This window comes from Malaya genurostris, chromosome 2, assembly GCF_030247185.1.
Source record: "Malaya genurostris strain Urasoe2022 chromosome 2, Malgen_1.1, whole genome shotgun sequence".
In the NCBI taxonomy this organism is placed as follows: Eukaryota; Metazoa; Arthropoda; class Insecta; order Diptera; family Culicidae; genus Malaya; species Malaya genurostris.
In genome coordinates this window covers 21,316,315-21,333,899 of record NC_080571.1, presented here as the reverse complement: position 1 = coordinate 21,333,899, position 17,585 = coordinate 21,316,315, and the positions used below count along the sequence as shown (strand labels likewise).

Genomic DNA, 17,585 nt, shown 5'->3' with positions numbered 1-17,585 from the left:
CTATGCTGCATTCATTTGTTCACTTCTGATTAGTCTGCGCTGAGATACAGCATACACCGCAAATCATGATTTTTAAGGAGCGTCTTCAAAAATACCTCTTCACTGACTTATTTATCAATACTTTTCCACGAAAAAGTTACAAAATGTTGTTCGAATGATGCCCCCCCCCCTGTACTGAATTTAAGAATCCAAGAACAATTCAGATCGAGATTCAGTTCCTAAATTCAGGTTCAGCATTCTGTTTCCTAGTTCATTTCCTAAATCCAAATACAGAATTCAGATTCAGTACTATGCTAGCTCATATATTTCCAAAAGAATTCTATTCATCGAGAAGATTCACGCGGTACTTGTTTCATACTCTCTAGCTAAGAGTTTCACCCGGAACTTCCATCGTAGTTGTAAGCTGCAAGGAACTTGCAGTTACAATTCGTTAAGAGTGCTACTCAGAATTTCTAACGTGCTTTCAAGTTGTCAGAAGGTCCGAGAACGCTTACGAGGAACTAGTTGTGTACTTCCCAGAAGTGTCAGCTGTTCTTATAAGTAGAGCGAATGTCAATTCGGATTTTTCCAGTACTTTTAAGTTGCTAGAAATTCCACATCTGAGACTTAACGCAATTTTCTGTTATACTTTTAAATTTCCAGAGCTTCTAGTGCACTTATTGTTATGTACCTTCGAGTTCCTAAGAACGCCACCTAAAAATTTCTATCGTTCTTTCAAGTTGCCGGAAGTTCTACAAGTACTTTTAAACAGTATGATCATTTACGTGGAACTTTGAAGTTACCGCCCGGAACTCCTATCACATCTTCAAGTTATCAGAAATTCCAATCATACCCACAATACGGCATTGAATAAGATCTAGAATTACAGCATAATATACGAACAAATACATACAGTTATATAGGTGACGACGGAAAAAAAATCCGAAATGTTTCAATCTTGTCTCAATAGCAAAATCAAATAAATCAAGGAATCTCATGCGAATGTTGACCTGTTTAAGTCTGTGTCAATGAGCTTTGAAGTCGATTCTTTAGTGCATAGTACTGTCACATGGCTGGTGCAATGTTTCTGCCGACATTAAGAGTCCTTTCCGGCCAAGACTACGACAGACCAATGCCTTATATTGGGAACTAGCGAACCGGGAGCGTACCGATCTACCAAAACTTTGAAACAAACGAAGGGTAATCTTTTGTCACATCCAATACCCGGTTCCAGAGTTGCCGATTAATGAAAGTGGTCGACTTAAAAATGATCATATAAACCATGAGAGAAATAATACAAAATGTTTTTTTTTTTGTTTCAAACAGCTTAACATTTTAAGTTTTGACATTTGATGGTTTACGGAAGTCCCATTGAATGTTTATGTTACAGAAGTAGCGTAAAAAAACCCAAAATAAAACTCTAATCATACATTTTAACAAACTTATGCTACAATTTAAAAAAATAAATAAATGCATCTAATCATTGTTCCTAGTTTCCTCACTAGGAAGAAACTGATATCTAGTTTAGACGTTGCAATTGCCGGAACTTTTATTGCTTTACGCTACCAAGTTTGAGTGCACTTCATTTGGAGTGGAGTAGCAAACTTCAATCGGTAGAGATGAAAAAGACGCGTATCCTTTATTTGCCGTTGAAACACTAAAGCTTAGCATCACAAATAGAAACCAATGCTCATTGTAGAAACTTGTTTAGCAGTGCACCAAAAACTTTTGTTTAAGGTTCAAATCCAATCATTTGTGACATTATTTTATTACCATGAATAAAGCAGTACTGAACCGAGGTTTGTATAGATCATTCACAAACGTATTTAGATGCTAAGACCACGGTTGCGTCCCACTTGAAAAGTAACGTCAAACAAAACGACTATTTCCATTGCATTCTCCGTCATGTTACCTTACTACCTGAGAATGTGGAAACGTTTTAGCGGAAAGGATTTTTCTAACACCTCCGAATGCGGTGGCGACGATGCGTGAGATCCGCACAAAGCACATAAAATATCGATTCTCAACAGGTGTGAAATTGTGTGTACAATTTAAATACTATAAACTGTCCGTAGTCAACAGTTAGTTAGTTTATGGTGTTCGCGCGAGTCGTAAGGTCCGCCGGGAACCTATGAAGTTACTTCGCGAGGTCTAGTGAAGTGAGGTAGGACACATTTTCGAGGATATTTCAGTGCAATCTACTACTTCAAGTATCTGACTCAGTACTCAGTACTACCGAGTACTAGTCCATAGTAATTTTCAATTCTGATCGTTTTAGTAGGACTCTGTTCACTGTGTAGTTATTTGGATGATCTACTTCCACAAACCGTTCTGTGCTAGAAGTTTCTAGATTTTATTTTAAACAGGAAAGGTCATATTGAAATATTAGTCAATCAGAATCCGTAAAACAGAAAAATAAATTTTCAAAATCCTGTGTAAATTTCATATTTGCTATACGTTGGAAACACTACTGCCACCTACACGACTGTTCGCCGCGATCTTTCAAAACGTTCCACTACGTTCCAGAACGACAACAAAATCCTCCTGCCTGTTACATAAATATTCGAACAATAACAATTTTAGCACTTATCACACGATTTCCCTAAGTGTTAGAGAACAATTTATTTCCATGTCGCATAAATCACACGAGAATTCGATCAGAATAAAACACATCGATCTCAGTAGGCAATAAAATTGCCATTTTAACCAACAGCAAAACAAAAATCTAGCGTGAAGTGAATGTTGCACCCAAAATTGTGGCTCATGTGAAAGCGGCACCCAAATCGTGGTGACACCACGTGTCAATCGTGGTGACATCTGCAAGTGTTCGCCACGCTGATTGAGCAAATTTTACACACAGTTCATATGTGAGCCTGTATATCCGTTATTTGTGTTTGTACTATATGTCCCGTTTACACTTCTGCTGGCTGCCAGCATGCTGGTGTCAGTCAGCAGAAGTGTAAACGGGGCAATATCACCGGCTTTGGAGCATATAACAAAAAGTATAAACTGCTAGTGCACTGATAAGTCGAAGACAAATCATTAGGATAAATCTTGAAAATCAAAACACAAAACGGTTAGTTACCGAATAATACGATCATTCCTATGTCAGCTGATTTGAGTTGTATTCACTACAATTTTCACGAAAGTGTTCCAGTGTTTATATTTTGCCTAAAATTGTCTACCGCAGATTGAAAATCATGAATTATGGACTCTCTACTCGTCAAATTCCATTATGCCGACGTCCTTTTGGAACGACATATTAACAATCGTGGCTGAGTCTATGCAACTTACTTATCAATTTCCTTAAGAAAACGAATGGCAAAACAAACTCCAACAGAAATAAAGAAAAAAAAACTTTCGCTAAATATTGTTAAATTCAGTCAACCACATACAATCCCAAATTGAGTGAACAGAACGGATAGGAAAACACAATTTCTTTCTATGCAAATAAATCTTCTGATTTTTTTTATTACCGTGAGGGCTTACGGGTAGTATTAATTTCATATAACAGGAATGAGCCCCTTCGTCTTCGCACCTTTATGCGATGGCACCTCTATGACTCGACACTTCAATGCGTTCGTTGCCAGCTCTCCAGTCGGGAAACGCCCCGAATACTACCTTTGGGATTAGCACCAGCAGGTTATCTACCTGCAGGTTAGAGTTGTCTCGGTAACAGTTGTTAACTCACGAGCCAGTATAATCTAAACACAACCTCTCCGCTTGGATGATTTTTACTGAATGAGATGCATATTATGTCAGTTTTAATATTAAACTAAAACTAGAACGGTTTTGCTGAAGATACGTTTGTTCCAGTTGCAGTTCTATCATAGATCTCTCATATAAAACTTCCACCTGCTGAATTTGCTCTCAGATGCTTGTTGTTTTGCTTCAAAAGACAGAAATTGACAGTGAACCGAGCTCATCGAGGGGTCCTATTCAAATCATACATTAGAAATCATAGACCACTCTATGGGCAATCTAACGTTGTGATTCACAGCTAGAGCAGAGTTATTATATTCACAGATTTTGCTGTATTTTTCTGCCACGCTGATTCTGTGTCACAGAACACAGATTTTATTAAAATTCGCAGATTTCTACAGATTTCTATGAATCTATATATATATATATATATATATATATATATATATATATATATATATATATATATATATATATATATATATATATATATATATATATATATATATATATATATATATATATATATATATATATATATATATATATATATATATATATATATATATATATAAAAATGCAGAGATCATTCTTTGTAATCGCATCACTTAAGAACGGATGGACGGATTTACATGAATCTTTTTTTGTTTTATTAGTTTCTATCCCCACCGGGTTCGTACATCAAAAAAATTAGGAAAATTTGCCGGAAAAGTGGGAAAAATCCATAAAGTTGTTTTCTATGTCACTAGCACAAACTTCTAAAACCGATACACTGAAGAAGGATGTAAATATCATTCTGAAATACGCGTATCTGTATGGTAACGTTTGTTAGGCTTCATTAAAGTGTAGTGACTTTGCGGAATTGTAATAATGTGACAGTGAAATAGTGGAATTAAATGGTACATAAATAGTGCAACTATTGATGTTTTGTATGGACAATGGAATTTTCCGTTGAAATAGTCGTCATTGGTTGCTAGATCTACGATTGATGTTTGGCGCGCAACGAGTTGCATAAGTGTTTGTTCGTCGAAGAAAAGAATACTAGATCGTAAAAAAATCGTTTGGCGCGCTACGAATAGTTTTGTGTGGAGATTTCACATGCATACTTGATTCATGTTATTTGTCATTTAGAGTCACGTGCTTAATTGCACATCAAAATTATTACTTGCCAAATGACTCAATAACGGAATGCAAAATTTCGTACTGGTCATATGAGCACCGAAGACGATGAACGCAGTGGACGTCCAAAAGAGGCTGTTACCGATGAAAACGTGAAAAAAATCCACAATATGATTTTCAATGACCGTAAAGTGAAGTTGATCGAGATAGCTGACACCCTAAAGATATCAAAGGAACGTGTTGGACATATTATTCACGAATATTTGGATATGAGAAAGCTTTGTGCTAAATGGGTGCCGCGTGAGCTCACAATCGAATCAAAACAACAACGAAAAACCATGCTGAAATTGAACGAATTGGGCTTCGAATTGCTCCCTCATCCACCGTATTCTCCAGATTTGGCCCCCAGTGACTTTTTCCTGTTCTCAGACCTCAAGAGAATGCTCGCTGGTAAAAAATTTAGAAGCAATGAAGAGGTAATCGCTGAAACTGAGGCCTATTTTGAGGCAAAGGACAAATCGTACTACAAAAATGGTATCGAAAAGTTGCAAGATCGCTATAATCGCTGTATCGCCTCTGATGGCAATTATGTTGAATAATAAAAACGAATTTTGGCAAAAAAATGTGTGTTTCTATTAAACGATTCGAAATTTTCAGCCGAACTGTTACAGAACAAGTTCTAAGAAAACTTTATCGCTGCTTAAAAACTGTACAAGGAACTGCTTCAAAGTTTATTCTGTTGCGTCGGGTGAACGTTGAAGTATGAGTAATTTCTTAAAACGGACTGTTCATAATGGTTTGTATGTATGTGTTAAGTTTATCAATACAAAATTTTGGTTAGTGAGCTTTTTTATCCATTACCGAAAGCAAGAATCACATCTGGAAGAGAAAGCGTGGAACCTTATATCAGACCCTGTCAGCTTGGAGCGATCTCAATCTTCAGTTCAGCATGTTGCCAATGATTTGTTCGGGAAATGTGAGAGCTGGATATCTTGATAATATGATGTCTTTGTATATATCCATTATGTCGAAGCCGTTAGAGAGAGATTCTTTATTGACTCAAAGGATGGGATGACAATCTGTGCATTTGCTCAACTTTTTCTTAACAGAATTATTTCACATTTTCACATTAACTTTTGGTGACATTGCTTTTTCGAGCTAAAGCGAATGTGTGTCGCATACCGTTGATTGTAGGATAAGTAATCAGAAAAATAATGGAGATAAACGTTAACTACATAGTCGTTTGACAATTCTGCTGTCCTAAAACATAAATTCAAACAAATAATTTTTGGGAGAGACGAAGTTCGACGGGTCAGCTAGTATTTCATAAAAATGACACATTTTCAAAACGTTTTTCACAGATTTTCACAGATTATGATCGAAAATGTGCAATACAAATGGCACACAGATTTTTCAAGTTGAAACACAGATTTTAAAATGGCAACTCTGAGCTAGGGGCGTACTTGTGCGAGGATGATGATTGCAAGTTTATCTGTCAAAATCAGCCCCCTGCTATGACGTCATGAAACTGTGGCTAGCATCTTTCTGCAAAAACCAAAACAATGAGGAAGAATGGTTAACAAAAAATTGGATATTACAAACTACTTGTTTATTCAGTACCCTTTAAAGCATTTCCCCGCAAATTGTCGATCATAATATCATCACTACGATAAGGAAATTAAGATTTTACTCGAATTGAAATGCTCGAATGTTTGTTTACCATACTCTGAGCGCTCTGATTGCCCACCAAATGCCCCAAATGTTGGCTACGATAGCACTTGCTGGAGCGCCCTATTCTTGCCACCGGGCTGGTCAAAATACAGAGGAAATCTATGCGATAAAAGGATAAAAAATAGTGTTTTACCGCCTCTAGCGTTCAAAATAACCTCAACCAAATCGAAACAAATTCCGGATCTCGATGTTTGTCTACATATCATTTTATAAAATCAAAAATAATTACACGAAATAGAAAAAAAAAAATTTCATTCATTTTCAGATGAATAGTTCTTGTAACAAATCTAAAAATTTTACAATATAATTGGAATTATATAAGTTTCCCATAATAGCCCGTCTAAATTTCAATGGTCATTCTAAGAAAGGTTCAAATAAGGAAACTTAAATGGCGCGTTAGGTAAAATTAGTTTTGCGTTAGATTACCAATTGCAAAAAAAAATGTGGGAGACATTCGGCACCTTCCACCGGACTGTTTTTTTTTCTGTGGGTTTATTTGGAGAGTCGAGCGTATGTCAGCATACCAAAGACTTGTTAAAGGTTCTATCATGGGGTAAATTGCTGCTATTATGCTCGAAATGCAAAATTCCAAAAAAAGGGCCACTCGATGGTCATTTGAACGATATTATAATCTGAGTTGGCACAATGACGCTAAAACGAAATGTAGAGGCGCTGCTTGTACTTCCAGCAAGAGCTGTCAAATCGGTAGGAAAATTTTTAATTACTTAATCTTTTTAACAATTTCTTTCAAGAACGGGAAAATTCATTTGAAAAATCATAGTAGAAGTGGATGACAAAGTGTTTACTCTTAGCTGGTAATGTTGATCTTGATTTAATGTTTATTTAGAATTGGGTATTGTACTTGACTCAGTACCATTTTTCAAATGCCCGGAAATATCAAATAAAAAATCCATGATGAATGGTACACGATAGCTAAACATTCTAGTACTCGAGAATTCAACATTACTTTGTTTCTGTTTAAACAAATGTAGGTCCGAAAAAACATAACCTAACCATAATTCAAAATTTCAACTTTTTTTACTCCGAGTTAACTTTTATTGCTGATTTCTATTTGCACTGTTCGATAAACAGAAAAATCGTTGCAAATCACTTCTGCCGATATGAAATTTTTCGGAAGAACCCTCCTTTTCTGGGTTCCATTTTTCATTGGCAGGTGTCGCTATCGGGAATTCAGTTTTGCGACAATGTGCAGCGCTGCCAATATTCCAGATTTATCTGGTAAATGCTAGATTTTGTTTTCGCTTCAACAGACATACTAACTAACCAGATGTTTTTCCAGATTTTACAGATTGCAGAAGGTTTTGTCAGTCCTCAACAGATCTTTACGCTTTTAGCCTCTAGTCGATAGGTGATGAGACCTTTTTTTCAAAAAAAATTTTTTTTTCTTCTGCATAGACATAGACAAATCCAGATAAATTTTTGAGTCAGAGACGGATTTTGGAAAAAAATAACATGACAACTCTGACAATGTAACATTTGACAATAAATGGCATTGTACATTCTAAATCAATATTGTTCATTTTAAAGAAATGTCGGAGTTATTAAACATTTAAATGGGTCCTGTCTAGATGGCGCACCCTGTAGAAACAGTGCAAACATGGAAATTCACTAAAATGAATCCGTCCGGAACACTACCGTATTTTAATGTTTCATTATTATTTTTCTCTTGTTTATTTGTTTTTTTTTTCGTTTGTTTGTTTTCAAAAGCAAAAAAAAACTTTATTGATGACGACTACGTCGTTACACAACCCCAAAAATAAATCATTCTTCAGAAGTTTATGATATGAACATCTTCAATATTGGCTTTTCGAGAACTTGACTGTACATTTAACAAACCGAGTCTATTCGGTATGGAAGAATATGGAGAAAACAGAGGCATGGGTATTCAAATGGTACTACACATGAAGCCAGCTATGAATACCGAAGTTTCTCGGCGGTACGATTCGGAACGTCAAAGACCAGCCACTTCGGCCGTCGACGATGGGCGCAGGTATTCGTGTGACTTATGCTATCCATTTTTTTAAAAGCAACGAATCCTTTTTGATTCCAGCCCATGTCGAGTTTTCTGTACTCGGTTCATCATCTGTATTCTATTGCTAGCCGTAATCCTACTGTCATCGATCATCTACGCCATCTTCTATTTCGGTGGGTAGTCAATTCGTTGAAGCTTAACTGCACTCCTATCGTAGTTTTCATCATCCACCAGCGAGAACCCTGCCGGATGTATGCCACAGCAAAGAGTGTCTCCGTTCGGCATCTGCTTTCAAACAAAGCATGGACCTGACGGTTGACCCCTGTGAAGACTTCTACACGTACGTGTGCGGAAACTGGGCCGATGATCATCCCCGTCCGGTGACCCATCCCGCCTACAGTTGGTACAACGAACGTCAGGATAAAGTCTATCGGAACATAATGGCGAAGCTGGAGATGAACGTCACTCAGTTTGACCCGAAACCGGTGGCACAGTCCAAGGCGATGTACAAGGCTTGTCTGGATACCGGTGACAACCGCACTGAAGTCGTGGATTGCGTAGATGACATACTAACGGTTTACTACTTTCAGTTGCCCGTGAACGAGAAGGATTCAAAGCTGTCGCCAAATATCTTAAGGAATTCGGTCTACCTACGGTTCCGACGCTTTTGAACTACACTAAATACACCCCACGGAACTACAAATTCGATTGGATTACTTCGGTAGCCAAGATTCAACGGAAATTAGGATTAAATGTGATTATAGGGTTCGACATAATCCCGGATTATCAGAACAAAACGCATAACCGGCTGACTCTGGAATATTTCTACGCTCCAGGAGATTTTTTCTTTCCGTAAGTTATCAAAATTGAGAAACTATGGGCAGAAAATTTCCTAATATCTTGTTGGTAGATACTATGAGTGGTCGAGATTAAAACCGAAAAGGTCTGGCAAGCATGATGTTGACGATGAGGACTACGACGATGAAAACTCAGAGGACGAAGCTGCCGAACTATCCGAGCTGCTTAAGGATACTATTGAGGCGGTCAAACCAAGTATCGATACTGAAAAACTACAGAAAAGATTTTCGGCACTAGCCGAACAGTTCATAAGGTTTCGTGAGACTCTACCGGATGTGAGTATCTACCGACAAGCACACACAACAGCTGGTTAGTTTTTCAGTTCTAGGTACCAGAATCCGAGGAGGAAGAATCCAGCTACTACAGTGTTCAGGAACTTCAGAACTTAACGGATTCGTATTTGTCTCCGAAAAAACCCTTTCCTATATGGCAACGCTATCTAGATGTACTGTTCGCCGATTTACCGGAGGTGAAACCAACTTCGGCGGACAGACTACAGATCGAAAGTACATCAGTTGAGTATCTTCAGAAACTCGTCAAAGCTCTATCCCGACAGTCGGATGCACAAATCGAACTCTACGTGTGGATAACAGTTGCCGACTATCTGGTGAACAACGAACTAAATGACGTAGAGACCGAACAAGCTTGTGCTGAACATGTGCAAAAGTTTTTGGGTTTAGCGGTTAACTATGCGATCTCCGATAAGAATTTCCTAGTGGAAACAAAACCACGGGTCGAACGAATGCTTCAGGATATTCGGGCTCAATTCGAGCGTATCGTTATGGAAACGGACTGGATGGATTCCAACACGAAGAAAGCAGCTCTCGAGAAGTCCAAAGCAATGAACAGCTTCATTGGATTTCCCGAGTGGATTTTGGACGTGGAGAAACTGGAGAATTACTACGAAGGGGTATCTATGGGACGGTGATTCAAGAAACATAACACTAACATTTGAATACAGTTACAGATAAGTGAGAAACGTCATTTGGAGAATTGGGTCAACGCGATGAACTTTTTACTCACAGATAAATTGCGATCCTGGCGATTAGAGAACAACCGCTTCTCGGACTTGAACCCAGCTATTGTGAATGCGTACAATCTTCAACAATGGAATTTGATTTGTGAGTTGTTCTTTTACTGTTTGTGGAAATGTGTATGCTATTAAATTATCGATAATTTTTGTAGATATTCCAGTTGCCATAATTCAGTATCCCTACTACTATCTAGGGTTGGAGTAAGTATGTTTCGAAAACGGACCCACCGATAAAATAATCCGAATCTTTTGTCACAGGGCACTGAACTACGGAGCTCTCGGGGAGACTCTAGGTCATGAGCTTACCCATGGTTTCGATGACTCAGGTATACTCAATTATTCCAGTAACTTCTAGAACCTGATCTTAGTCCCTCATCGAACGGATAGGTCGGCTATATGATAAACACGGAAACATGAGACGCTGGTGGTCAAATCAGACAGCTCAGGAATACGACAACCGAGCTAATTGCTTGGTTAAGCAATACAGCAGCTATTACGATACGTTGGCAAAGTCATACGTAAGCCCGTTGAGTCGGTAATGTTACATTGACGGTTATAACCTTTTCAATTCAGGTAAACGGAAATTTGACACTCGGTGAAAATATCGCCGATAATGGAGGGCTTCGGGAGGCCTTCTGGGCTTACCGATCGTTCGTCAAAGACAACGGTTCGGAACCGGTTCTGCCGGGATTTGAAGATTTTACACACGAGCAACTTTTGTTTATATCGTTTGGGAATGTAGGTTCAACCATGCGAAAAAAATACGAACCAAACAAAACAAATGAACCCCTATCTTTTATTCACAGCAATACTGTGATGTTATTTCACCTGGAGCTGCCAAATGGTTGCTGAAGGATGAACATAGTCCGTCCCGGTTTCGTGTTCTCGGTGTTCTTAGCAATATGGAGGAGTTTAGTGAGGTGTTCCGGTGTCCCATCGGTAGTGCAATGAATCCCGAAAACAAGTGCCGAATTTGGTGATGGACGGAATTGAAACACTTAGAACAAAGTTTATATTTATAAATTTCTTATTTAAATTTATGTTTTGTTTTCCATTTCTCAGCCAGAAGCATATCAAGAACAAAAAATAGATGAATGAAAAGCAAATATGACATTTTACATAGTATCCCTCAGAGCCAGGACATGTGAATTGCTTTTGACACATATTTGATTTAACAAATTATATACGAACCCAATTTCAGAGTGCTAGAACTCGATTCTTAGAAGAAAAATATTTCTAGAAAGCTTGGTATTTTTTTCAACCCTGCAAAAATGACCAATGATGCAATGTTTGTCACTTGGACAGCGCAACAATCGCGGAAAAGTAACTGGACTCATAAATCGAAGTGGCAGGCGTCTCTTCTGCGATCGCAGCGCTGCTCAAGTGGCGAGTTTTGAACTAAGCAATGGTGATAATTTCCCACTTAAAAAAAAAGTTCAACGGTGGTCTTTCATTGGTCCAATACGTTGGATCATTGGTCCAATGAAAGTCCAATCAATCGTTCAACGGGAGACCAACACGGGACCTTCGTTTGCCGATTTTGAAACAGACCGTTAAACCGAAAGCCTTTTTTTCGTTCAACAAACCCGGCAGACAGAGGTCCATTGTTGAGCCATTGTTAACATAAGGAGTTGGAGCCCCGTTGGTCTAGTTTTACTGCAGAACTTCTGAAGTTTTTTCCACTTATTTGTTTAAACTAAATTAAATACATACCTGCACAATACTTCTACTTCACGTAGAATAACACTAAATCTTATTTCTATGTAAAGGTAACACTTAATTTTCACACTATTTTTGCAAGAGAAAAAACAACAACAAACCGTTCCAGCAAATTGAAAGGATATTTCGTGCAATATGTCGTTCAACAAGCGCTCAAAGACCAACAAAATTGAATGGCCTGCTGAGAGGGAGGGGTATTTTGACGGTGTTTCATTGGCATTTCTGCTCGAAAGTGCAAAACCAAAGCAATCTACTCGCAAAATTGCTCGAAACAGAATTCCAAGATCTTATTCACAAAATTATTAGAAAAACTGTTCGAACAATTTACTTAACATTACACAATAAAACAGTCAAAATCTGCTTCAAAAAATAAAATAAAATAAAATCGAAAAATTACTCGAAAAATTGCTTGTAAAATGAAACAGTCAAGAATTTGTTCAAAACTATTTTTTAGCGGATTCTCGACTGTTTCTTTTTACAAATAGTTTCGGAAAACTGCTCGAAAAGATTCTCGAAAACCTTATTGATAACCCGCTCTAGAAACATCTCGAAAAGTGTTTGTAAAAAGAGCATGCAAAATTGCACGATACAAATGCTCTAAAAACTTCCTCGAAAAACAACTCTAAAAATCACTTGAAAAATTGATCGCAATCAATGTTTAAATATTTGCTCGCAAAACTGTCTGGAATATTACTCGGAAAACTGTTGCTTGAAAAACTGCTCTAAGTAACCGCTTTACAATCTACTCGTAGTAGAGTACCTTGGGGGAAGGGGGTGGGGGGGAGGATTTTGAATTTGCTAAAAAAATAGCTCATAAAGCATTTCGAAAAACTGCTTAAAAAAAACTCGAATAAGTGCTTGAAAATTGCGAAACATTGCACGTAACAAATGCTCCAAAAACATCCTCGCAAAACAACTCGATAGTCCCACGACAAAAGGGCCTAACTGCAAATGAGAGCCTCTCTTTGTTTACTTTCTCTTTTGATTATTACGGAGCCATTATAGCAAATTCTCTAAAGTTTCAATTTAAATCGAAAGCTTATAGTTTTACCTTGAAAGTTTTGTGAAGAGTTTAGCGTCAAATATAAAATCAGTTCGGTAAATCGTGAAAGAAAAAGTAAACAAAGATAAAATGTCATTTGCAGTTAGGCCCTTTTGTCGTGGGACGGTCGAACTGTAGAAATCACTTGTAAAACAGCTTGGAAATCTACTCGATAGCGGCCCTTACACGAGCATTAAAATGTCATTTTAAATGATTACTAACTAATGATGTAATTCAAATTTGTTTGAAATTTCGTCATTAGTGCACCATTACACGTTCATTAAAATGATATTATTTTTTATTAATGACATTTTTAATGACTCGTGTAAGGGCCGCTGATAACTGCTCTAAACGATCGTATGCAAAAAACAACTCGAACAGACTGCCCACACAACTACTCAAACAACTGCACTTACATTTTATTGCTGAATCTCGGTAAAAATAGTTCCGAGATTTGCACAGCCGAGCGATCGGTAATCATCTCGGCAAAATAATAGTTACTGAGAATTATTGCCGAACTTGTCAGCAACAATTTTGCTGTTAGCTCGGCAAAAGCGATTATAATCGAATAATGAATTGCCGAGTCATCAGTAATAGAATGTAGTTAGGATTTTTCTTTATTATTGTATTAAATAAATATCACAAAAGCTAAGGTTGGGAAAAGTGGGTGTTTTATTATTGTTCATTTTAATGGAGTGTACAAAAAGCAAAGCAAACCTCAAAAGTAAACATCACGGTTAAAGACAATTATTTCCAGTGCTCCTCAATGCATCTACCTGAAAATTAGAAGATTTTTGTAAGTATATATGGACATCAGAGTTCTTTATTTCACTTGTCTCTTCAAGAAATATAAGAATCTCTTACCTTCATCCAATATATATTGTTTTCTCGCTCCACTAGCAATGGCTACGTGATGTTTTGCACATTCGACAATAGACATTAAATGACAAGTGTTTCACTGAGTTTCAGTAAAAGCTAACACACTGTTCGAAATTTCGACAAACGGATTTACTGATATATGGTATATTTGTTGTTTACTGACTAGCTCAGTTTAATATTTTTCCGAACTTCGGCAAAAGAACGCGCTTTACCGAGATATCAGAATATTACATTAACGAATTTCGGAAAAGAGTATATGGATTACTGAACAATTAGTAAAATGTCGTGATGCCGATCTAGTTCGGTATTTCATTATGCCGAGCTCAAGAATCTGTTTTAAGTGTGTACAGTTCGTCGAGCTGAGTCAAATGGGCCTCGATTAAACAGTCGGTTTTCACAGTGATTGCATAACCTTTCTATATGAGAATGGCATAAATCGTAAAATGAGATACCAAATTCGTAAAAATGAGATTGAGTGCTGTCTACAACTCATTGGTTTTCTAAGTTTCCAGGGCTTGTTTCAAAGATTATTATCGAAATTGATATACACTACTTGGAAACAATCAAATTGTTGTCGGTATTTCGATTTGGATATAAAGTTATGTGTGTTCTGCGCGCAGAAAAAAAAACATTTGGGGTTCACACAACGATTTATTTTATTGAAATAGTGACAAAAGATAATCAGGTTTGATATAGCAAATATTGCTGCTTGAAACTACAAAACATGAGAATTAATTTTTCTCGGCCGATTAGTTTGTTTCAATTAATATTTTGATTTAAAAAAACATTTTACTTGTGCGTTCCTGTCAATTTGTAGACAAACACTGAAATGATTTCTTTCAAACAAATTTTCAAGATAATGTTTGGTACTATAATGTCCAGAACAATATGTATCTGGAAAGAACTTTTCAGGTGTTTCGGTAATTGTTAAATAAAACATGTTTTTTGCTTGAAGTTCAAATCGAAGAAAAGATCAGCTATTTCTCAGACCACACTTTTTTTCAGGTTGTCATTTCATATAAACACTAATTCAATGTAACAACGACTAACTTTGATAGTAATTCTACCGGTACGGTATATTTGATTACCCAATTTTGACACAATTATGGTTAACTAAGACAATTTAATGTTTCGCATATTACCCCATAAATAGATTAACAGAAAGTTTTCTATGAGCGCATGATTCGTGCTGTATCGTTTTACTCCAGTTTAAATTCTGCTTTACAATCCTGAAGCTGATTCAATGCGACCTATCAATAGCAGGTCCGTACCCAGGATTTTATTTCGGGAGGGGCCCAAAGATTGAAAAGTAATGTTACTGAGGATTGCTTATGTACCTAATTCTCGGTGTGCCTTTTACGGCTGTTTTTAACATATACTTTAAACTTTTCCACTGGAACTTATATTGTATTACATTTCATTACGTTTACTGTCTTGTTATTTCTGTTACACAAGTCTGAGACATTCTAAATAATTATATGTTTTTGATTTCGGAGGGGCCAAGGCCCCTCGGTCCCCCCTCTGGGTACGTGACTGATCAATAGTGATCCAAATTACGTAGAAAAACGATCCCAGTACATATACCGGAAATGACAGCCAAGCCAAAGATTGTAACACATATAAATATGTTAAATTTCTAACGCTAACTAATCTTATCTGATGATGTTTGCTACACCATCAAATTCCTCAGCCATGGGAGTTTTGCAATGATTTACGTTAGAACTAATTTTGAACAATGGAATTCAAATTAAGTGTAATTTTAAGACTTTTAAGTGTAATTTTAAGAGGTATGAGTATACATATGCTTCGCTAGATTACCGCTAGTTATGAACGCCCGATCGCACACGGTGCATCGGTGAGCCTTTTCGCCGGTGTGGGTGCGTCGATGAGTTTTCAATGTTGAACTCCCTTTGAACTCCTTGTCGCATAAATCACATTTGTAAGGTTTATCACCGGTATGTATTCGTACATGATATGCGTGGGAGCTGAAATTGTAGAACGTTTTTTCACAGAAATCACATTTGTACGGTCGTTCCCCAGCATGGATGCGCAGGTGTTTCTTCAAGCCACAAGTTCTTACAAATTCTTTGCCACACACGTCACATTTGTGTGGCTTCAAATTGGTGTGAACACTTGTGTGATGAGTTAGTTGATAATTTCTTCGGAATCCCTCACCGCAAAGATCGCATTTGTATGGACGTTCGCCGGTGTGTAACCGTATATGAATCTTGAGGACCGCATTTCCTGCGAAAGTTTTACCACAGTAATCACATTTGAAGGCCCCAGTATGAATGGGCAAGTGATTTTTCAAACTTCCACTCAATCTAAATTTTTTGCCACATTCGTCACATTTGTACGATTTTTCACCCGTGTGAATTTGTCGGTGGTTTTTCAAGCAACTACCCGTCTTGAATGATTTATCACAGAGGTCACATTTAAACGGACGTTCTCCCGTGTGGATGAGACTATGATATGTCAGGTTAGCTCGGGTTGTGAAATGTTTACCACAAAAATCACATTCGAACTGTTTTTCATTCGAGTGAATTCGTTTGTGCAGTGTGAGGCTTCCTTTTACTATAAATTCTTTGCCACACACGTCACACTTGTGCGGCTTCAAATTGGTGTGAACAGTTGTGTGATGAATTAGTTGATAATTTCTTAGGAATCTCTCACCGCAAAAATTGCACTTGTATGGACATTCGCCGGTGTGTAACCGGATATGAATTTTGAGAAGCGAATTCGTGGCGAAATTTTTCCCACAGTAATCACATTTGAAGGGTCTTTCGCCGGTGTGAATGCGCTTGTGCTGCGTCAGGAGGTTGTTCCTGATAAAACTTTTACCGCATACGTCACAGGTGTGCGTCAGTTTGCCGGATGAGGAATGATTGCTGAGTACCTCCGTGCCTTGGTCCATTTTCTAAAACTAAGTTTAGAGAATTATTTATTCTTGATGCACTGCAAATTTTCTTGTCATCCCCGTAAAAATATTACCATTAAATACGAGAAAATCTTCAGAAAAAAAACTATATATATATATATATATATATATATATATATAATTCAGGATATATTTTTCAACTTTATGTCTTAGACTTCATAGAACTCTTGTTAAACAATCAAATAAAGCATTCCTAATATTTTTAATTTTTTTTGTTTTTTTTTCTGTTCACCCGCGCTGCCAACTGTTTTTTTTTTCAAAAATTTGTATTTGGCGGAAAAATCTATCTACATCAGAGATGCCAGGTAAAAATTTCAAATATCTGCAGACAGGGTCTGTAAATCTGAAAAAAAATCTGCAGTCAGAAGTATGTCTTGCTGGCAGCAATTTCTCTATAAAGTATGACACGCAAAACTGACTTGGCGAGCAAAAAAAAAAAAAAAGGTTCCGGAAATTTCAAAATATAGACGAAAGTCTGTGAGAATTTCAAAAATCTGCAAAAGTCTGCGAGAATTTCAAAAGTCTGTAAAAATCTGCACAACAAAATATGTCTGCAGCACTATACCCCAAATCTGCAGACCTGGCATCTCTG

General features: G+C 37.2%; 2 protein-coding genes across 2 annotated transcripts in view; one reads left to right on the top strand and one right to left on the bottom strand.

Annotated features, from left to right (window-relative positions):
• LOC131427110 (uncharacterized) overlaps nt 1–11,626 on the top strand; it is a 54,383-nt gene extending 42,757 nt beyond the window's left edge. Inside the window, exons 16-28 of the mRNA XM_058590034.1 lie at nt 1,485–1,548; nt 8,343–8,542; nt 8,603–8,697; nt 8,759–9,052; nt 9,115–9,376; nt 9,435–9,657; nt 9,711–10,292; nt 10,344–10,503; nt 10,568–10,616; nt 10,674–10,741; nt 10,803–10,933; nt 10,989–11,153; nt 11,222–11,626. Coding sequence (XP_058446017.1) covers nt 1,485–1,548; nt 8,343–8,542; nt 8,603–8,697; nt 8,759–9,052; nt 9,115–9,376; nt 9,435–9,657; nt 9,711–10,292; nt 10,344–10,503; nt 10,568–10,616; nt 10,674–10,741; nt 10,803–10,933; nt 10,989–11,153; nt 11,222–11,395 — 2,467 coding nt within the window. The 3' untranslated portion in view covers nt 11,396–11,626. The remainder of the gene's footprint in view (nt 1–1,484; nt 1,549–8,342; nt 8,543–8,602; nt 8,698–8,758; nt 9,053–9,114; nt 9,377–9,434; nt 9,658–9,710; nt 10,293–10,343; nt 10,504–10,567; nt 10,617–10,673; nt 10,742–10,802; nt 10,934–10,988; nt 11,154–11,221) is intronic.
• Nucleotides 11,627–13,845: 2,219 nt separating this feature from the next.
• Nucleotides 13,846–17,136, bottom strand: LOC131432489 (zinc finger protein 665-like). Its single transcript, XM_058598799.1, has 3 exons — nt 17,047–17,136; nt 14,041–16,978; nt 13,846–13,952 (listed from the first exon to the last, which is right to left on the bottom strand). Exon 2 carries the CDS (start codon nt 16,967–16,969, stop codon nt 15,836–15,838), a length of 1,134 nt encoding a protein of 377 aa, XP_058454782.1. The 5' UTR covers nt 16,970–16,978; nt 17,047–17,136; the 3' UTR covers nt 13,846–13,952; nt 14,041–15,835.
• Between the last annotated feature and the right edge of the window lie 449 nt (nt 17,137–17,585).